The 24,124-nt window shown below is 36.3% G+C and overlaps 1 protein-coding gene across 1 annotated transcript in view; it reads left to right on the top strand.

Moving 5' to 3' along the window:
- The window catches only part of LOC140156769 (ventricular zone-expressed PH domain-containing protein homolog 1-like), a 55,247-nt gene that overhangs the window by 5,437 nt on the left and 25,686 nt on the right, over positions 1 to 24,124 (top strand). Inside the window, 2 exon segments of the mRNA XM_072179730.1 lie at positions 2,543 to 2,687; positions 10,740 to 10,917. Coding sequence (XP_072035831.1) covers positions 2,543 to 2,687; positions 10,740 to 10,917 — 323 coding nt within the window.

Below are 24,124 nucleotides of genomic sequence, written 5' to 3'. Positions count from 1 at the left end.
CACTTTTTCATTTTAATTTACTGTTCTTAATACTAATAGCCAGAAGACCAGCAAGTTCATTTTTGGAAAAAGGATCACTTTTTAGAAATTCTGCAACCCACTCAAAAATCCTGGCTACAGAAATATGTAGGTCCTCGCATTCGAGGTATCATCCACAATAATCAAGGCTTATATTAAGCAGGTACCCAGGCTTTTTTACCCCATGGTTGCCCAGTTTTGGCTCCTGGTGTGTCCAATATTTTACACTACAAACTATAGGATCAGGAGCCATCTTCGGGACCAGGAGCTCATTTTAGCTCCTGGTCCAGGCATCCTTAATACATACATGTAAGGCTTCGCCCTGCTATGTCCTTGGTTGCCCGTGTATCCATGAGTCCATGGTTACAGGTGAAGACAAGGAAGGGGGGGGATGACTGTCAGTGAAGAGGATTGTCCAATGTCTAGTAGCCTGCTGACTTGTCTTTCATTTGTTTATTTTGTTTTATAATCCATAAAACTCATCATGAACTCCAGTTGAATATAACTCCCCAATCAAATGACGTATAGGCCCTTGTATGATGCCACATCATTTGCCTTTACTTGCCAGCGCTCATCCTTTTCTTTAGTGAATTCCTGGTAAAAAATTGATAGCACATCACCTGGTTAGGTAATTCAGTGGGGGTTTCTAGTATAAACAACAGTAAGTGCACAATTTCAAATTTGAATTATTAATCTAATCTATTTTGGGTTAATTTTATAACCAGGAGTGCACTAGCACTCTAACGTAAATTAGTTAGTTTCCTCTGTACGTAATCTTTTTGGTTGAAAATGAAAATAAATGGATTTTTATTTGTGCAAGTGCAGTGCAAGCAATTGTGTGTTGCTTAAAAGTTTTTTGTTTTTTTTTGTAAAAAGATATTTTACAACCCTTGCCCATGTCTTTGTCATGATTAGGCTTATTTTGATTTCAGATACTGTATTCCGATATTTTACTGACATTTGATTGTTTTTAAGCACCCCACCCCACCACCCTGTACATTTTAGGTCGGATATGATAACGTTACACAAGATTAGATTTTCGTTATACCGTACCTTTATACATGTAATGGATCAATTTGAAGCTAAAGCTAGAGGGATAAGTAATGTATGTATCATATTGAGCAATTATTCCTGGTATAATATGATGCTAGATTCATTTCAGAAATTGAAGAGTGGGGCTAAAGGCAATACATGTATAGCCTACATTACAGTTCATATCGGAGCTATTATTGGATTGTAATACACTTTATAAAAATGTGTAAGAGCATGTCTTGTTAGCCAGTGTAGAGTTTAAGGTCAGTTGGATTGGGAAACTTTTTGCACAGAGTCCTTATTTAGATATAAGTTATAGGTCCTCATTTGGCAAAATCTGAATCCTTGTTTGCTGGTCAAAACATTTTGGGGTGTGGGTAGGGGCAGGCTCGTATGCAGGATTTCATTGGGGGGGGGGGCAGATTTTGAAAAAGTGGACTTATTTTTCCAAGGGGGGTGCGATTTTGTGAAAAGTGGACTTTTTTCCCAAAATTTTGACCTTTTTTTGTCAAAAAAAAAGCGTAAAAAACAGATTTTTTTTTGCTCGCGTGCAATTTTGGGACTTTTTGGGTACTTTTCTAAATTAAAAAAAGACAATGCAACTTTAAATATAGATTTTTTAAAAGATTGCTTACAGGCCTGGGTGGGGTAGGTTTGTGGGTGTGCTTGAAAATCAAATAATATGCGAGTAAAATTGATAAATTGCATAGACAAAACCTATTCTATAAACTTCTGTAGTCTGTGTATTGCAATTCAGGGTTAGCGGTGACCTGCTGTGTCCAGGGGTCCAAGTTGGCAAATAAAGGGGTCCAGGCATCTAATTCTACCCAGACGTACAAAATTAAGGGGTCCAAATCATGCATGCATGGGGACCTGCCAAATCAAGGAGTCCTGGACCCCAAGACGCCTTTATAAAGCTGCTTATACAAATGTAGAAGAATTTCATTAAAAAAATCATGTTCTTACAAAATTGCACCTGAATACCCTATTTATCATATGAGTCGTATTTGGCATCCCCCCCCTTTTTAAGCTTTTTCATTGAAAATTCATCCTCAGGGATGTGAGAGTTCCTCTTTTCAGCTGATTTCCTCGTTTTTTGTTGCCAAAATTTACGCCTTTTCTTTTATAATCAGCCCATATTTGGCATTTTTACTCCAATTTTACACCGTTTTCAAACGTTTTTAGTAATCTTCCTCATTTTGGGTTTGTGGCCTCTCACACTCCTGCATCCTTATAAATGCCCCTTGTGAAAAATTTCACCTCCCTTGCACCGTTTATTAGGCATACATTTAATAAGATGTACATAATTTATAATTGCCACCTTCTTTTCTCTCTCTCTCTTCTCCCCTGCATCTCTCTCTCTCTCTCTCTTTACCGCTCTAGCTCCCTCCTCCATCTCACCCTCCCTTCATCTTTCTCATCACAAGCATACAAATTGTTAATTTTACCTTGCTACATAATTATTTCTATTGTTTTTCTTTCCATTACACAGTGATACAGCATCAATAGAGCAGCATGCCCATGCCCTGGTGTCCCTCTGGGATTCATGTTTACAACATAATCTCCGCCCATCAGCTAGGGATGAAGATCCACCTCATGCAAAAATTGCATCCGACATCATGAGCTGTCTTTTCATGGTAAGTGATCTAAAGTTTCATGAGACTGGCCTACATGTACATTAGGGTGCATCTCTTGCCCCTCATGTTACCCAAATTTCTTGTCCCTAGTCTCAAAATGTGCCATTGGTCAAAATATTACCCCATACCAAATTTAAAATTATTCGAAGTTGTTTAGGGGGCCTCCGTGACGTTGAAATTGTTGGTCAATGGCCATACCATATGCATAAGGCAGCTATTTTGTTTTGCATGGTTAACATTAGAAATGACTGCTGCCTTATGTATTTTGTTCATGTAGTTAGGACTATTAATGATTCAAGATGTTAAAATAGTCTAACTCAACAAAATAAAACATAAGGGAGCTATCTACAGAGGTCAAGTTTATGTAAACATAAATGGCTGCCCTTTGCAGTCTTTACTGCGTAATTGTGAATTTGCTGAGATATACATATCTTTTCCTGTTTTCGTGCCAACTTTCCTGTTAGGCTGATACTACTACAGAAGAGTGATCGCACACTTGCACATTTATAAACTTTGCTCAATTTGCTGAGACAGCATCATGTTATATGTTAAAAAGAATGGAAGGCTGAGGTTCTTCAAATCTTCAGATCGGAGTTCTCAGCAGAGATGGTTTCTTGAAGTTGTGAATTGCATTATTGTAGGTAGTGGTGAGCAAACTCAGAAGTTAAGTTAAAGATTCCAGAGCATTGTAGATGCTAGGCCAGGTGAATGGCAAAACTTTTGTTCCCCATAAAGAGCTGCTTTGAGGTTCCAATCCAAGAACTACACATGCCGGGTACACATGTACCTCATGGAAATATTCATAGGCCTACAAAGGTTACTTGATGTATGATGTGAATCATATAATTTCAAAAAGTGCCAGTTAAATCATAGCTACATAAAAGAAAGTTGCAATGTAAAACCAAATCAAACAAAATGGTATGTTATACACTTTGCAGTTGCACTCTGCAGTGACAATTGACAAAGTACCAACACAGGAGAAGCACTGGCTTAAACGGCTACAACAAAGACGATGTATAAAGCCGAATGAGGTAAATGATCATGCCAGTACCAGTCGGAGATATCCAATCTCAAGATTTGAAGAACCTCAGTCCTGTGTGTGTTGTCTCATCAAATTCAGCAAGGTCTAGATGCAAGTGTGTGATCACTATAGTAGTAACTATCAGTTTAACGGTTCAAAGTTGGCATGGAAACAGGAAAGTTATGAATATTTAAGTAATTTCGCAATTACACAGTAAAGGCAGCAAAGGGCAGCCATTTATGTTTACATAAACTTGGTCCTTGTAGATAGCTCCCTTACGTTTAATTTTGGGACATGGGCTTTTTTAACATCTTGATTCATAATAGTCTCAACTACATGAACAAAATACATAAGGCAGCAGTAATTTCTAATGTTAACCATGTATAACAAAATAGCTGCCTTATGCATATGGTATGGCAATTGACCAACAATGACACGGAGGCCCCCCTAAACGTCTTCGGAATAATTTTAAATTTGGTATGGGGTAATATTTTGACCAATGGAACGTTTTGAGACTAGGGACAAGAAATTTGTGTAACATGAGGGGCAAGAGATGCACCCTAATGTACATGGATATTAATATTGAAGGTGGATCAAGTTTTTCTCTCCAATCTGACACATTTCAATGCGTGGATCCTGGGTTACTTAGGGCTCATATTGAAATACCCTACCACGTTTTCACACAGAAAGAAGGCAGGATTCCCCTCGCTAAGCGCGCGCCTCAGGAAAGCTTGGTCATAAAACGGATGGATTATATGCATCAGTGATACACCATGCCCAGGATTTTAACAAAGAAGGCTAGCACAGGAAAGCTGCAGGATGGCGCACACCTTCCTGTGTAAGGGAATTTCAATATGAGCCCTTTACTCTACCGGAAGTCAGTTGGACCGAAATTACCCTGTCATTGCGTATCCTGGAACAACCCGTTATGTACGCAGGGTTCGAATTCGTTCAAAAATTTTATGTAGCAGTTTTTGGCTAATTCATCATAATCAGGATACTTATATACTAAAGCACTATAAAAAGTGCTATACAAATGCAAAATTGGGTAGCAGTTATTTCAAAATGTGGAGCAAACTGCTATGCGATACAGCAGAATTCGAACCCTGTATGTACGTCACACAGGAACGCGTACTCTATGCTCTGCTGATTATGTGTGGGGTGCTAACTTCAACGCTGTTAGAACCTATGTTCAGTCAAACCGACTTGCAGTAGGAAAACCCAGGATCCAAATATTAACCAACCTACCTTAAAAGGGGTTTTTACTGGAAAATGGTTTGTCTTGGAAGACGTTTTTTGAAAGTTTTGAAAATAGAATTCCCACTTTATTTCATGCTGTTATATATGCATTGTTGTTGCAGAGTGATAGTATTAGGGCTCATATTGAAATACCCTACCACGTTTTCACACAGAAAGAAGGCAGGATTCCCCTCGCTAAGCGCGCGCCTCAGGAAAGCTCGGTCATAAAACGGATGGATTATATGCATCAGTGATACACCCTGCCCAGGATTTTAACAAAAGAAGGCTAGCACAGGAAAGCTGCAGGATGGCGCACACCTTCCTGTGTTAGGGAATTTCAATATGAGCCCTTAAAACCCTAACACCCGAAATTACAGAATACCACAAGGATAACCACTGTGCAATGTTTGCATGCATGAATCCAAGGTGATGTTATGATGCAATCACCGTTTGTGCTATCCCCTCGGGAATCACTGGTCCGCCCAGCGAAACCTCAGATTATCTGTGTGTGATCGTGTGCTTGGCATGCGAGGGGTCTAAGGTTTGAATCCTGGTGGTGCCAAGTAACTTCCAATAGATGAGTTGACCTCAATGTTTATCAACAAAGGCAAGGGACTGGTATATCGATATGCTTGAGTGAACCCCATGCAACCACTACACTGTTCAATAGCCTTTTTGTGGTGTGGCGGGAGTTTTAAAAACACGAGCCCTGAACAAAATATGATGCGAGCGCATACTGCCAGCCAAAAAACAATGGCAATGGTGAGGATGCGTGCGCATACTGCCAGGCATTGACGTCAGAAGTCAACTCATCTATAGCAAAAAGCAGTATTTCGGTGTTGGGGTTAAAAACTCACAATGTGAGATACTCGATCTGCACTTTCAGTCCATGCTCATTTACCTGAAATGAAGGAAGGAAAGATAAAATTTTCACAAACTATTATGAAAATCTGTAGTCAAAATAAAATGAAAAATGCACATGAAGTTATAAAAATTAATCTATTTGCCATAATCATCCTAATCAAATGCATTACAAATTGTGTTGGAAAAATAGTAGCAAAATATAAGTGTACAAAAGAAAATACAGTCAGTACTGCTTGAAACCCTTAATTTGTTTGAGAGACAAGCCCTGAAGCAAATAGCATTATTTGAAGCAAGAGCTGTACTGAAGAATTTTTGCCAATGTATGAGCTTGTCAGCATCTTGACTACAAAATTATTATGAGGTACGCTGGGTGGTTCACAAACATTTATAGATAGAGCCAAGCAGAGCATGCAAATATGCTTTGTTATGTGGAATTTAAGTTTGCTGGCATCTGTCATTCTGAAAATGGAAGAAAAAAACACGTAGTCAGGTTGGTTGGCACCCTTCCCTATCTATGAAACTGTTAAAGGAGAAAGAATAGTAACAATGTTCCAAAGAGTAAGAAAGCATAATTGAAACCCCTTCCTCTGCCAGGTTAGTATTTGATGTAGGCATTTGGGGGCCCAGGACCACCACTTTTAACCCCAACACGCAGCCCTCAAATTAACCCACGGCATAATGCCATGGGTGCCCATCCCCACTGCCGTCATGCCCTCAAAATATGTCCTTTACCCAAGGCAGTCACTTGCCATGCCCTCTAATGAAGTTGCCGTTGGTGCCCCAGCCCTGCCCCTTCATTATAAAATCATTTATCAGACTGTTTGTGTGTGTTTTCTTCACTTTTGAGAAATTGCCATGGTGCCCTTCTCAAATTTTCAACAGTTGCCACTATGCCCTCTTGAAATATTACAAACTGCCGTGCTGCCTTGCCTTTTCAGTGAAAATCCAAGGCATATATTATCAACTTACCTTAAAAAAGTTGCCGCGCCCCTTCAGATCCTTAATTCGATGGCTGCCAACACGTATAATCCCTAGTCTTAACTTTTGACTTTCGATGTAGCAAATTACACGGTCACCGAGATTTTTACCTTAGATTCATTCACAAAGCTTTTTTGATCTGTTCCTTAAAACCTAACCCAACCAGAGCTCACTATTAAGCTCACTCTTAAAACCAATGCTCATGCATGCATTCCACTTGATGCGATGACGCAATCAGCATAAGTCATATACCCATGGAAACGTTGACCGGGCCAGTGTAACACCGGTGACTAGAGGCCTGTGATCTTCTACGTGGCATACAAGGTGTCCGATGGGGGTACCAAGTGACTTCTTTATTCATCTTCTCTCCTTTTTCATTTGTTCTTTCCCTTCTGATAGCAAAACCATGGGTACGGTTAGGGTTAGTATTTCAGATATTGGAAGATTTTTACTAATTGCAGGATAGATATTTAGGGTCACAGTCCAAAAGTACTGAACACATATTTGTGGGGTCCTCCAGAAACTTAGTCTATGTGCTACATGTACTTGTGTATCTTCATCGTCATCATCATCATCATCATCATCATCATCATCATCATCATCTGCATCATCATCATCATCGCCATCGTCATCCTCATCATCATCATCATCATCATCATCATCGTCATCGTCATCATCATCGTCATCATCATCGTCATCATCGTCATCATCATCGTCGTCGTCGTCGTCGTCATCATCGTCATCGTCATCGTCATCATCATCATCCGGCTCCAACTATTGCGATCTTGGGCAAGCGAAACAATTTTGTTCGGCTGCAGCATTCCTTCAGTATCTCCCAGGAGGTGCTGGACATACTGTAAGTACAGAGTGTGTGGCCATCGCGGTTTCCTCTTCCCATGTGGTGGAATATAAAGGGCATATTCTTTCACAGGCTCGTCGTCTTCAAAACACAGTATATGGCAGAGAAATTTGAGTTGATGAATCTTGACTCTGGCTACCAGTGGAGTGGTGTTGGTCAGATTGTAGATGGTTTCATTTGAAATCCGATCCACACGATTGATGTTTAACATGACTCTGTAGCAAGATGTTGCAAAGGCATTGATCTTGTTTTCCATGTCCTTGGTGATTACCCATGACTCACACCCATACAGAAAACCAGTAAGGGCTCATATTGAAATACCCTACCACATTTTCACACAGAAAGAAGGCAGGATTCCCCTCGCTAAGCGCGCGCCTCAGGAAAGCTCGGTCATAAAACGGATGGATTATATGCATCAGTGATACACCCTGCCCAGGATTTTAACAAAAGAAGGCTAGCACAGGAAAGCTGCAGGATGGCGCACACCTTCCTGTGTAAGGGAATTTCAATATGAGCCCTAACACAAGTAAACAGCTTGATTTTTGTTTCGATTGGCAGGGATGGGCTTCTCCAAAGGCATTCCAGTTTCCAGAAAGCTGCCCAGGCTAGTGCTTTTCTTCTTTTTAGGTCTCCAGCACTATAGAGCCCATCTTGGAACCCAAGTACACTTGTGTGTCACTGACTCTAATTTCATATCAGTTCCAAGATTTCAATATTATGCCTTTCAGGAAATAACTACGGTACCTTACATACAATACATGTATAAAAGTTAAACTGAAATGCAATTGTGGAATGATCAGATTTGTATATTTGCAAAAGTAACATAAATTTCCTACATATATTTTACATTACTGTATTCTTATTTGGTATTTAACAACTTCAGTTGCACAGGTCTCTGTCTGTCTGTCTCAATATATGATTTGAGAAGATTAGGTATTAGAAAGGGGTGAGTGAACCTCACAGTTTCACAAGGTGATGATGAACTATGATGTTGCACTTGCTGAAGCCACTGCTGCAAGTACTATTTGATTAGGAATTAGGATAACTGATTACTCCCTGCATACATGTATGTGTTCCATGGATAACAGTGAATCCAGGCGGCGAGTGGCACGATAGAGCCGGCAACTTGTGAAACCGCCCGGCCATATGGCATTTTCCATAATTATACTCAGTTAGTTTTGTGGGGTTCATTATCGAACCCCAACGGTTTTAGCTTGTATTTATATTATTTATTAACATACATGTAGGCCTATTTGTTTGTGATATTTCAAGCGTTTTAAAAATTCAAAATAATCCCATTCAATTACACGGTTGACGATAGAAATTTACTGAATTTAGAGAATGCACAGCGCATACCACCTGAGTGAATCATTACAACGGGCTATTCCATTTGAAATCTGACATGGCAGATTAAGAAAAGTCTTCTACAGAGGAAGTAAAGAATGAAATATTGCTAGGGTTAATTATTTTGAAACCCTTAGTCCATTTGACTTTAAAGTACTATGTCGTCCACAACCCAAATGGCTTTTCTATTTGAAACCCATTTTTTTGCGGAAGATGTTAGCTAAATATTCAGCAGGGGGGTGTGGATTTTATATGGAATAGCCTAGAGATGTTGCCAGAGAGATGTTGTTATGCCTTTTTTGTACTTTTTATCCCATTTTTGGCCATTTTCATCAAATTTGAGATTAAAGAAGAAATGACGGCAATATTTGTAAACAAAAACAAAGACTAGGGACTGGTAGATGCATATGACTACATTGATCAGTGTTCAATAGTCTTATTGCCCATCATCCAATTTGGTTTTAAAAGCACGAGTCCTTAACAAAACAGGATATACGAGCATACTGCCAGGCAAAGGAAATAAAAACTGTCAACCAATCTTTTGGTATGACGTCAAATGTCATCTCCTATATAGAGGTATGAGATTTTTCAGCTGATCAGCTAAATTCAGCTTTTTTGACTATTCAAATTTACGCATTTTTATTTATTTTCAGCCCAATTTTTAGGTCGTATTACTTTTGAAATTTGCCATCAAAGGTGCTCCTTAACATGGTATCTCTTTGCTCACAAAGCCTCTAACACCATATACATATGCTCCCTCCAAGCATTCATTTGTTATATTGGTTTAGATGATGCATGCTGAAGTTTTATTACGTTTGATCTGCACTTCATCGGGCTATAAAAAGACCTTTTGTATTGAACTAGTTGGCATACAGAGACTAGACATTAATGTTATAATGTTATGTTATAGACAGCGGCTTTTAAACGGATGAAAGAGAGAGAGATATCTGGAGATGGGAATAAGAGAGAGACAGAGAGAGAGAGAGAGATGTATACATGCCCTGTGAGATGTACATAGACTTTTCAAACATACATGGGCCTCCTTTCAGTGTACCTTTTTGAATAAAATTGGGTCAAAGCTTAAAATTAAATCACAGTAAAAACTTCTAGCTAGGCAACTGTTATTGTAGATTCTTATATTGAATTGCAATGTTAACATTGTTTTGCAATGGAAATATTCAATGTACTTTCCTAACAGGGTAAATAATAGAAACTCCCATAAAATTACTTTTTAAATGAAAATATGGTAGAAGTATGGTAGTGATCGCAGCGCAATTGTAAAAAAATTAAATTTATTTATAAATTGCTTAAAAGTGAAAAAATTGGCAAAAAACAAAGAAAACAGCAGTATTGACGAAGTTGAAGCCCATTCAAATAATTTATACTGATAAATTACAGCTTCATAATGCCTTATTTTTTCTTAAATACACAGCTTTCGTCTGAACCACTAACACTAACACTAAAAGGCTGTTAGCACAGCTATGACGAAGACGATCATCCGGATGAACAAATCACTGAATGGGCCTTTAAGAGAAGTTAAAGAAACGGAAAGAAAAGAATATTTCAAAACGCTCTTTAACCTTTAATTTGTGTACATGTTGATTGGTTTCTGATTTAACTGGTTCGAATATCCTCTATTCAATCAAAAATGAAAGGTAATTATGAAATTCTTATTGCTGTATATCCCTAAACCAATGTAATGTGTTCTTTTCACTTCTTTCTTGTTCTTTGTGATATTGTTGAGTAGCAGAATTACAACAAGAAGAATGTGATGAAGCTGGTGCTCCCTGTAGCGGTTCGATTCCTGCAGCAAGGGAACCGAGAGATCTGCCGTAACATGAGCAGCTACCTGTCACTGGCAGCCATTGATAACGCAGAGTTATTAGCCACACATTCTAACATTCTGATTAGAAGTATTATCAATGGTAAGTATATTTTGCAGTAATATTTTGTGCATAACACCTAAGTATTAACAGGATTCATTTGTAAAAATTTTTGTAAACAAATCTAATTGATTATTGGGTAAAATGATGTTAAAAACATACCTACAATAAACATTCCATGCTACATCATAGCACTTTCTCAAATCGATTCTCCCAGTCCTCCTCATCTGCTTAGTGTTGGAGCTTGACGTTGGTGGAGCTGGTCTAGTTTTTGGAGCTGGTCATAGATGTGCGACAGAAATTGATTCCTTCATCCTGGTTTAGTGTGTTGGCCCCTCTTTTCCGTATCCAGATCGCAGGATTGATTGGTTTTTTTTGTGGTCCAGTTTATCATGTTTGTAATGATGAGGGTTGAGTTTTAAGGCGTGCTAGTGCAATCATTTGCCATCACACGCCTCAAATGATTACAAGGAGTGCAATTGAACACACGCCTAAAAAAGTACAAAAAACAAACAATCAATCAATCAATCTTTATTTTCATCAATCTCATTACAAACATTATAGCATTATTATATACAATTAACAAGATTTGATTAAGGTAGGTACATCACAAAGCCGAGGCCTGATAACGATGTACCACCTTTTAATTAACAAATAATTATAATAAAATCAAAACAACGAATATACACATAAACATAAATAAATAAACAAAGAACCCATCTTAATTTACCATAATACAATTTTAAGCAAACAAATATTTTAGCAGTAGTATAGTATCAAGTAGTATAGTGAATAACATAGAGTCAGCACAATATGAATTATAAGAACCCATCTTAATTTACCGTAATACAATTTCAAGCAAACAAATATTTTAGTAGTAGTATAGTATCAAGTAGTATAGTGAATAACATAGAGTCAGCACAATATGAATTATAAGAACCCATTTTAATTTACCATAATACAATGTTAAGTAGGCAAATATTATAGCAGTAGTGTAGTATCAAATAGTATAGTGAATAACATAGATTCAGCACAATATGAATTGTGACATTATTTGTTATCTTTTAGATACCTTAACATACTATTTTTGAATTTATTTACCAGTTTAGCTTCTTTAATTTCACTTGGCAAACTATTCCACAGCCTAGGACCAAGTGTTAAAACATCAGTGACTTTATGGATGTCAGTTCGATAATTCTCTTTCTTTCTGGTATTATAATTGTGAATAGACTTCATGTTTATGAACAAGTTGTCAAATGAACTTGGTAATAGACCCTTATGATATTTGTACATAAATATACCCAGTTCTTTATTATACAGTTGGCATATATTAAGTAAATTGTACTTTTCGAACAATGGTTTGGTGTGGCAAAGATACGAACTATTATTTATAATTCTTACTGCTCTTTTCTGGAGCTTCACAAGTCTGTTTAAATTATACTTATTAGCAGAACCCCACAATATTATACCGTAGCTTAAATATGGTAAGATTAGCGTACAATACAACTGATACAGGCTTGTTTTTGGTAAAAATAGTTTAAGTTTGTTTAGGACACCAATATTTCTAGAACATGTTTTACTAATGTTGTTAATATGTGACCTCCAAGTTAGGTTGTCATCAAGTGTAATGCCCAGAAATTTAACGTCATATACACGTGAAAGTTTGCATCCATCTAGAAATACATTGTGGACATCAGTTATATTCTTTGTTTGATGAGGTGTTCCAATAAACATAAGATTTGTTTTACTAGCATTCAGGGATAACTTGTTACACTTAAACCAGTTAACAATCTCCTTCAATTCTTTATTCATATTGTCACAAAGCCTTTGAATATTATTATCAGAAAGAAAAACAGTTGTGTCATCTGCAAATAATATAAACGATAGAAGTTTGATGTTCTGCTAATGTCATTCATATATATAATAAATAGTAGTGGCCCCAAGATGGAGCCCTGTGGCACCCTACACTTCACACTGGTACAAGATGATTTTGCAGAATTAAAAGATACATATTGTTTACGGTTTGACAGATAGTTTTCAAACCAGTTATACGGTACACCACGAAAACCATAATGGTACAACTTTTGTAATAAGATGTCATGATCAATAGTATCAAAGGCCTTTGAAAGGTCCATGAAGACACTTGCAGTATACATATTTTCATCAATAGCCTTGTTTGTATCTTTAATCAAGTCTAATACAGCCATATACGTAGAATGTTTATGATTTAAACCCATATTGCCTATTGTACAGTAATTCTTTGGCATTTAAAAGTTACTACATCTTTCATGAACAATTCTTTCAAGAATTTTTGAAAAACAAGGCAACACAGATACTGGTCTATAATTACCAAATAATTGTGGAGAATCTTTCTTATATATAGGTACAACCTTTGCTATTTTCATAGCATCAGGAACAATTCCTTCTGTTAGTGACTTGTTGAAAATGATTTTCAATGGATATAAAATTTCAGTGGCAACCAATTTTACCACGCCAGACTTTATTAGATCATAACCTGGACTTTTTCTATTACCTAAGTTGTTAATAATCTTCAGGATTTCATTTTCGTCTGTCGGTTTGAAAAAACAACTAGAGTTGCAACTATTAGTTAGATACTCGTCAAAATTTTTACCTTGGTGTTTTATAGAGGCAGCTAGTGTAGGTCCAATGCTGGCAAAGAATTCATTGAATTTGTTTGCTACTTTTGATTGTCACTTACAAACTTTTGAGAAGATGTCTTTTTTGGACATCTGAGTACAGAATTCAGAATTTTCCATGTATTTCTCATATTATACCTTTCTTTGTCCAGTTGTGAACTGAAATAATTTTGTTTTGCCCTCCTCAATAAGGAGTTTAACTTGTTACGATACATTTTATATTTATGTACATTCGCATCAGTAGGTTTTTGGATATGTTTTTGAACAACTTGTTCTTTCTACTGAATACATTTTAGTAGAGAATATGTTATCCAAGGTGCCCTAGGCATCCTATTTTTTGTATGATATTTCTTAACTACCTTTTTTGGAATACATTCATCAAATACCGCTTTAAATTTATCAATAAACTTGTTGTATGATACATTGGCATCATGATTTTCACACACATTATCCCAGTCAACCTTGCTAAGTTTATCTTTAAGTGCATCAATATTGAATACAGTAAAACATGCATTCGCAGATACACGTAGGCCTACAATAAAGATATCATTGAGGATCATGTTTGGACTCATATACTAGATACATTATATCAACATGCATATAGACCCATTGCATCAACATCCATAGATATGAAGATATCTATCATATCATGGACACCCTTGAACATAGATCAGGCACATTTATAATAATCATGAGTATGCAGATATGGCATGGGATAAGACAAGCAAGTAATACAATGATTGTGTCTTAAACACACTGTATATATACAGGCAAGGATTTGTAGATGCAACAGAGACAACTTTTTTTAGGACCAACATGGATTCATATTATAATGCTTATATTTGCACAAAATTGGAATTATACAAGATACATATCATTGAAACCAACATAGATTCATACATCATGCATTAATAGTAGAAACACTGTGGATACCAGTATGAAATGCATTTGGATCCATATTATGAATCGCACTTTATGTATCAATATTTATATATGATTTATATCAGATACAACCAAGATATCATTTGATGGAATAAACATGGATTCGCATGATTAAGTATATTGAATATAATAACGTACATGAATATGTAGATAAAAACATATCATTTTGGAATCAACATGTCATTTATACATTGGGCACATTTTACATACCGGGTACAGTATTATATCACATCAAACAAGAAATATTAGAATTAACATTGCATCAACATCCATAAATATGAAGATACAACATAACTGTCATATCATGGATACCCTTGAACATAGATCAGGCACAATAATAATCATGAGTATGCAGATATGGCATACATGGATAAGACAAAACAAGTAATACAATGATTGTGTCTTAAACATGCTGTATACAGGCGAGGATTTGTAGATACAACAGAGACAACTTTTCTTAGGACCAACATGGATTCATATTATATTGCTTATATTTGCACAAAATTGGAATTATACAAGATACATATCATTGAAACCAACATAGATTCATACATCATGCATAGGCCTACAGAATATATAAATTAATAGAAGAAACACTGTGGATACCAGCATGAAATGAATATGGATCCATATTATCAATAATTATATATGATTTATATCAGATACAACCAAGATATCATTTGATGGAATAAACATGGATTCGCATGATTAAGTACATTGAATATAATAACGTATATGAATTTGTAGATAAAAACATATCATTTTGGAATCAACATGTCATTTATACATTGGGCACATTTTACGACCGGGTACAGTATTATAATATCAAACAAAAAATATTAGAAACAACATGGAAGATCACTTCTGGAATCCACATGGACTCATGCATCAACACATTGACTAATTATGTTATTCTACATGAATTTTTGGAACAACAATACATATATTTGCAGTTACAGCAAAATCATTATTATAGAACAGGCAAGGATTCATGCATCAGACATATTGAATACAATAAAGCATGAATTTGGAGCTGCAGCAAATATATAATTTTCTAACCAACAGGATTCATACATCAGGCACATTTATAGCAACATACATTGAATATGTAGAAACATCATATCATCAGTATGGAACAAATGGTGGATATAAATACAACAGAGGAATCATACATAACAAACAATAACAAACCTTATAGACCTACAGTATCAGAAACACCAGAGATAATATTTACAGGATCTGATAACATCATCTTAAATTACTTTAAGCTACCAGATCTATTTCTTGTTTGCATTGCAAAACAATATACTTTCCACAAAGTGTAAAATTTGTATTTTAATTCAAATGGCTTGTGTTGAAATGATAAAGATTCATTGCTTTTGTATGTATTTATACCATTTCAGCATAGAGCGGTGTAAATACAAATTACAATTTTGCCCTTTCTCATTGATAGTAAATTGTAATTTTATTTCTCCATTTTTGGTCTATAAGGACTGTCTGAATCCGCACATACATGTACACCAAAAAACCTTCCAAAAGCCCTACGTAGAAAGGCTAAAATCTAGGAGCATCCAGGGACTTTGCCCTTGTTGAAGTTGAAGTGCCATCTTTTTTTTTACGTCAAGACATATCAAGGCATTAACAGCTGTTATCATTATGGTAAGGGCTCATATTGAAATACCCTACCACGTTTTCACACAGAAAGAAGGCAGGATTCCCCTCGCTAAGCGCGCGCCTCAGGAAAGCTCGGTCATAAAACAGATGGATTATATGCATCAGTGATACACCCTGCCCAGGATTTTAACAAAAGAAGGCTAGCACAGGAAAGCTGCAGGATGGCGCACACCTTCCTGTGTAAGGGAATTTCAATATGAGTCCTAAAGCCACTTAGATAGCGGTGAACCTTCTTTTTGAAGCTGGCCCATTTCACAATTCCTGGGATGATATGCGGAGTGCATTCTGGGCTGTAGATGGAAATAGGTAGTGTCATGACTAACAAGGTTTGAATAGTAGATCTTAGAACTTGAACGGCAAGGTTATGATTATCCTTGGTTTTTGGACCAGACTGTATAACTTGTTGGGGGAGAAGAAGCCCTCACAACCTTCTCAGCAGTATATGATTGATAGAGAGGCACTAGAGAATCAACGTGAAGGCAATGGTTATGATTTGATGCTAGGGCATGCTAGCGACATTCTGATCGATTTAGCTAGATAAGCTTAACGCATCGCTCACAATATGTTTCTTATTTTCCATTTTTATAGATTTAATCAGTCAATAGACTCTCTGAGTATCTAATCTATCCAAATAAGGCAATGTGTTCTCATCTGATATTTTCACGGTATCTGACACAACCCTTTTATTTTAAAGGCAAACATTCCTATTGGGAATAATAAAAAATGCTGGGTTTGTTACGTCTGCTTAGTATGATACCGGCATAATTCCACAACAGTTGAAGTGTAAGGAATCTAATTTGGAAAAATGCTAAAACATACCACTTGAGTAGACAAGGCTGGAACGGAACAAATATTATTTACAGTCAAATTAATCCTACTACTTGATCACTGTGTGGGGTAGTTTTAACAGTGTATTCTGTACACATATGCCCTGCTGCAAAATATTGCACATTGACAAGTACTGTTATACTATCAATATGCAACTGATAATGGAAGCCTCTAAGCCATAATAAATTTGAAGCAAGTTAAGCGAAAGCAGTGAGAAAAGTGATATTTTATCCTCCAATCTTGTTTGCTGAATCGTGACTGTGTGATTTATCACTGAGAAAAGTGATATTTTGTACTTGTAGTAGATTATATATCCGCAAATCTTGTTGCCAGGTCTTTTAATAATGTGTGACTTACCTCACTCAATTTCATATTTTTGTTCATGCATCTAGAGTGAAAAACAGGTGGATTTGATGCTTCTTGAATTGCATGCAGGAGAAATCCTTCACATGAATAGGCTTTATGAGGGAGGGACTAGAGGCATATGTGAAAGCAACATCAGTATTAAGTGTGTGTGGGCTCAAATACGGACATTTATTGCATTTAATCCTGCAAACGAGGACACATGTTTCCTGTATTCTTATCTGCTATGGATTAAAAACACCCTATATCTGCTATAGATTAGAAACACCCTATAAATGGAGCATGTATGACCAAGTGGATAAGGCGCGCGACTCATAATCCTTAGGTTGCATGTTCGAACCCCACTTATGCCAACGTGTTGTGTCCTTGGGCAAGGCACTTTAGCCTCATTGCCTTCGTAGGGTGGGGTGGGGTTGGATGTTTGTATTTGCTTGTTTCAATGTTGCAATATTGGTGCTGATTAAGCTGCTGCCTGCAACTTGTATTGTTTCTGTTTAGGCGTGATTAATGTAAATTCTAGCAATTTGACCTACAGATCACCATTAGAGTTTGAAAAAAAAAAGTATTTAATGCTACACCTCCAAAATTAATTTATACAAAACAAAAAATGGTAGAAATCATCCTTGGTATGGCAATAAGAATTGAATATGTATACACAACGATCTGCATAGTGCTAGTCCTGCACAGACAGTGATTTCATTCAGACTGAGGATGGGGGGAGGGAGGTGTACTATATGTGTGTGGGGGTGGGGGTGTTCAAGAGGCAGAGATAGAAGAGCGTGTTTATGATTGTGAGTTGATTTAATTGAGTTAAATGATGTAGTTCTTTGAAACATGAAGCAGCAGCGATTGCAATTGTTGCATTTCATTGGTGCCATACTCAATTTGGCAATCATGTAGATAGAATGCATAATGCTCATTTTTGTCGCAAAACGGAAACAGCTCAGAAACTGAGTCTGGATATTGCTACAATATTCAGCAGCATCCTGCTCATATATAGACAACATTCCGTATGCATATGCCTGTAAGCAACACTCATTGTATTGATAAACGAGAGTTCTACTTTGTATACATATTGTCCCATCAAGCTGGCTTGTTAGAGTGGTTTGATGAAATTATGATATCAAATTCACTGCAGTAGCTACTGAATTGTTTGTCTTGTTGTAGAAAAAATGCAAAATGTTTAACAGAGATGTGGTGTGATGAAAAAAAAGAGGAGTTTGCTTTTTGCTAAACTTGTCTTTGAGATGTGACCAAAAAATAGTAATTCTAACTCCCTTCAAAATACACTATCAAATATGTGACCATCCTCCACAGCTGAGCCCGGATGTCGCCAGTGCCACTATTGAGATATGCTCCATCGAACTTAACAATAAACAACAGGAAACAAAGGATTTATTGACTGTTTTATTGATTTTTCACTACTTAAATGTCAAGTACAATAGACATGATATACATCATTTTAAAGTTTATTTCAAGCAGAATATTTTGGTTGAATATCTCAAAAATGATGATTGGCGACTTCAGGGCTCAGTTGTGCTGAGGGGTCACATATGAGAGTAAAGAAAGACTGATCAAAATGACTGTGATCCTGATATTTTACCAAACTTCATCAGAATTTGAATGTATGCATAAAGTACATAGAGGACTAGAGGTAGGATGTCAGCATAGAGATGTTGAGAGAACTAGATGTAAATGATGCCTTATTAATATGACACGTCACATTGAATGAGATGCTTGGTAGCTTTGATTAGACATTTTCTGAAGTCATTTAATACATTTTTTAATACACAGGCCTGCAGTAAATAACTTCATGGAGGAAGTCTGTGTATGTACATTATGGAGGTTTCACAACATTGTATGCTATAAATTACGGTTAAATGTGAAATACTGCATGCTGCTGGGTAGGGTACCTTTGATACAGCATTTTGTGATGCCATTTTTTAAATACTATACTCTGAAATTTTGAGACCAAGCAATAATCTCATTTTATGAAATAGTCCCATTTCATAAGATACTGTTTTAAAAAGGACTTTATTTTGAAACCATGTAATGTCAGTGGATGAAGGAAGTCACATTTCATCATAAGATACTGCAAGATGACTTAATTTTGAGATTTCATTAAGAAGTGGTAAGTCATGTTGAGCTACATTGTATAACTTACACAGTATCTTCTCAGGGCAATTCTCCAGATCTCTATTCAATTAAATTTCAGTGCAGGTGTATTATTCCTTGAGTACAGTTAGTATAATAAAGCTTAATAACTATCATGTATACGATTTCAATAAATGGCTTCACAAAATACTGTACATATCAACAGGGGTAGCACTAGGTTTTCAAACAAAGGTTCCAAAATTTGAAATTTTGTGAACTATGGATCCAAAACAAGGGTTCAAATGACCCTTTAGCAACCTATGACCCCATGGTGCAAGTTTGCGCTACCCCTGCATATCAAAGATATGTTTAGCATGATCACATAGCTTTAAAATTTATAAAGTACCATGAGGTCAATCCCGAAGATTTCTATTGACATCTCAATTAATTCATAGTCAATGAAATTTTAATGCAGGGGTATGTACACAGGCTTTCTTGATGAATTAATAATAGTATCCACTGAGGTGATTGCTGCTTGGTCTCGAAATTGACTCATTTTACAGTATCTTATATTTTTATCATGATGAAATGTAACTTACTTCATCTATGAGATGCTTCACAATGTGTATGAAATTGTATACAATTTATACAGAGTAGTATTTGCTCAGTGAAGGCTCTCACGCCTGTATTGAACCATAGTATTGACTGCGTTCTAATGTGGTCAATGCTCGTAGCGATCACTAGATTCACAGAATATAGCATAATGTGATATGTTACATCAAACAAGATTCAAATAAGATTGTTTGTAGAATGGGACCAATTTCAGGTTGGCAGAAGACAGAACAGGTTTAGTTGCAATACAATGACTGATCTTCATAAGCAAGCATAAATTTACCAATTTCTTGTTTAGTTTTAGTAATTACAAAAAAAGTGGGTAATGGTGAATCCAACGGACGAGGACACAAAACACATCAAGGATCAATAAATGATACAAGAGGATACCTTGAATATAAACAACAGAAAGGAAAACGAGCAAGGTACACCAACTTGATGTGGGGAAACAAGTAAAATACAGACTAGACAATATGCAGGGGAGGGTGGCAAAACCAGCAAATGTAGGCATAGGAAGTAAGCAAAGTTCGATAGCCAAAAATTACCAGTTCCAAGGCTCACAAAAGTGCTAAACCTGCACAAACAACAAGGATCAATGGTAATACTAAACTGCACTAGAACAAGTGATGAAAATCACTGTGCATATAAACAGACACGCTCAACCAAACATCCAGAGTAGGCACAAAACAAGCAAAGTTCGATGGCCAAAAATTGCCAATTCCAGAGCCCACAAAAGTGTCAGGAAAACAGTACACTGGAAGTAATTACAGTTATTGTATGTGTGCTGCTATAAAAAAAAACCATTTTGGTTCAAAACAATTCAATATCTGAAGTTCATTTTGTACAACAAAATATGCTAAAATCATATCAAATTTATTAACCCATAATTTTTAAAGATATGATAATGTTCATGCTGCCAGACAAATTTTTCAGCCATATTTCAAAATTTATTTGTACTGACAGTCTGACACCACAGCAGCTGAAAGGAGTATCCCATCATGCATTGCAGTATATATGCATGCTTCATAGCAAATGTATACAAAATATTAACAAGAGCTGCTTAGATATTGAGAGCTATGGATAGTTTCACAATACTTAGGGGTCATTTATTTTTTCAAACAACAGTCTAAGCTTCCCTGATTTAAGCAGGCAATTGAAAGTGAGGGATTTTGTGTAAATTTGACACATTTACTTCTATTATAGTACTGCAAAGCATAATGGGATACTCCCTTTAGCTGCTGTGGTCTGACACATATTCCTTGAACACATCACAAATGTGATATGTCATACCAAATAAGATGCTCATCACTACATTCCAGTGCATTAGGGAATACTCAAGTCATGAATATTTTCATAATTCTTGTGGTTTGTACCTTATCCATCTTATCAAAACATTACTGTTTATTATCCAAATCTATAGAGCTCTTTCCAGGTTTAAAGCCAAACTAAAGAGGTTTGATTAGGTGCTTTTATTATCAAAAAAAATTCCCAGCGACATGCATGAATTTGAGCCTGATTTTAACTGCATTGCTATACACTCTCATTTGTGTAAAGGTATTTTTGTTGCTGTAAAAGCAGTGAAAAAATTCCAACTTCTTGTTATTTTGAATACAATTTTAATTTTACACAATATATATTCATGTGCTTAATTTTGTGGTTTCCACTCCTTTCACAAAATTTGCAAAAATAAAACGTGTAAAAAATGATGGATAGGAAATAGATAATGGGTGCATGATTTAGGTCAAGTGCATCCTTGACATACCCAGCGGAGAAAAGATTAATGAATCTTTAATCAAAAAGGTTAATAAAGGTGAGCTTCATGATATTTTAGTTGGCTGTGTGAGTTTTGGGGTTGTATATACTTGTGGGGGGGGGAGGTTTTTGCATGTTTTCTTTTCTTTTTCTTTCCCTCTCCTTGTCTGTCCATCTGTCTGTCTCCCTCTCTCTCTCTCTCTCTTGCTCACTCTTGAATTTCTATTGTTTTAACTTTGAAAGAGAGTGTGTGTATATGTGTGTGCCATATCTCATGTTGTTGCTTCAATATTATAGTGATAAACGATAATGAACCATAACACTGAAACACAAAGGTATACAACCATAAATGTGGAAGTTGTTTACCACCAAACTTGGATACACACAATTTAGTTCACCTTCCACTGTTGATATTCCTACAACAAAGGACCGTCCGCACTTTCAAATTGCTACAATAGAACGCAAATGCATGTTAAATGCATTTGAGTGATACTTTCTCAAAACTGCGGACCATACATGTAGAAATTACGGTCAGCAGTTGATGGATAAAATTCTTTATTCGTATCATACACGAAAAAAAATCTGCCATTTTAGTCCATGGTTAGGCGATGAAAACACCATACACATTCGACCGCAGCTGGATTGCAATACACAATGTCCGCGGTTGGCAGTGAACATACACAGGGGTGTGTAATTTTGTGTTTGTTCATGTACATGCAAGTGTTTGACGCTGTGTACATCGCATGATATCATGCCAATCTCATCAGCAGATCTTAACATTCACATTGTTTACATGGATTGGATATAGAATCCCTCAATAATCTACTTACATCTAGGAGGTCAAGCACACCTCTTGACATGTCTAGCAGGTAAATGGTTAATAGCACTCATCTTGACATTGCCAGAAGGCAAATGGTTAACAGTTCGTGAGCTGCAATACTAATGACTTCCAATATCAGCTAAAAGCTTTGCTGTACAGGATTTATAGTGCTTAACACAGTCTTTATGCTGTGTGTTAGTTCTAGTCAGATATGAAGCTGCCCTTGCAGCATCTGGTTTAATCTAATATAATATCTAGGGTACAATTTCTTGAATTGTGACACTTGTTATTTTCAAATCCCATCAACTCTAGAAAGTATACTTTTACCCTTTTATTTCGCTTTTATCGTTTGTGCTTAAAATGGAAATGAAAGTGTACTTTCACCAGAAAATAGAACAACAAAGGCTATCTTCAGGCTATCTTCAGTAGATAGCATAATTAGTTGTTTACTATATAGACAGATACTTTTCATATACCGGTACTCTATATTTTCTCCTGTATAGCAATCTACTGTAGTGTATTGTTTTTCTCTCTCTGTTTTTGTCTGCAGACACAGTAATACCATGCTGATATCTTCATTATCTTCAATTATTTGTAGATGCTTTTATATACTCTTCTGCTACCATCACTACAGACTTCAAAGCAATATTATGTTATCATATTTTGCAGTTATCACCTTTATTGTACTGCTGTGTGTCTACTACTGCTATCTTCAGTAGATAGCAATTTCATTGTGTTACTGTCTGTGCATGTAAGTGTTATTATTTTACAGTTTACTGCTGTGTTATCTTCTATAGAACATTGCCGCATATTGGCACACATCATTCTGTCAAAAGCATCTTATTTTATGCTATCTTCAGTAGATAGCATTTGTTACTGTCTGTAGGTGTTATTATTTTACAGTTTCTTCTGCATATAGCAGGTAGCACTTCTGTAATGTTATCTTCTATAGAGGATTGCCATATTTGCATACATCATTCTGTCAAAAGCACCTTGATTTTACTGCTATCTTCAGTAGATAGCATTTCCATTGTTTTGTTACTGCCTGTAGGTGTTATTATTTTACAGTTTCTTCTGCATATAGCAGTATTGCTAGTATTATCTTTTATAGAGGATATACATACATCTGTCTAAAACACCTTTTTACTGCTATCTTCAGTAGATAGCATTTGAATGGGATGTGCATAACATAGCCACACACAAGCTCAAACATGTACAAATGTATGGGCTCATATTGAAATACCCTACTACGTTTTCACACAGAAAGAAGGCAGGATTCCCCTAAGCTAAGCGCCTCATTAAAGCTCGGTCATAAACGGATGGATTATATGCATCAGTGATACACCCTGCCCAGGATTTTAACAAAGAAGGCTAGCACAGGAAAGCTGCAGGATGGCGCACACCTTCCTGTGTAAGGGAATTTCAATATGAGCCCTATCCCATAGCCATATTTGTCATGCACTTGTATACACATAAATGTATACCTCCCACACACCCAATACACCTT

This window comes from Amphiura filiformis, chromosome 7, assembly GCF_039555335.1.
Source record: "Amphiura filiformis chromosome 7, Afil_fr2py, whole genome shotgun sequence".
NCBI lineage: Eukaryota > Metazoa > Echinodermata > Ophiuroidea > Amphilepidida > Amphiuridae > Amphiura > Amphiura filiformis.
Note: the sequence above shows the minus strand (reverse complement) of the source record. Positions and strands in the feature narration are given on the sequence as shown.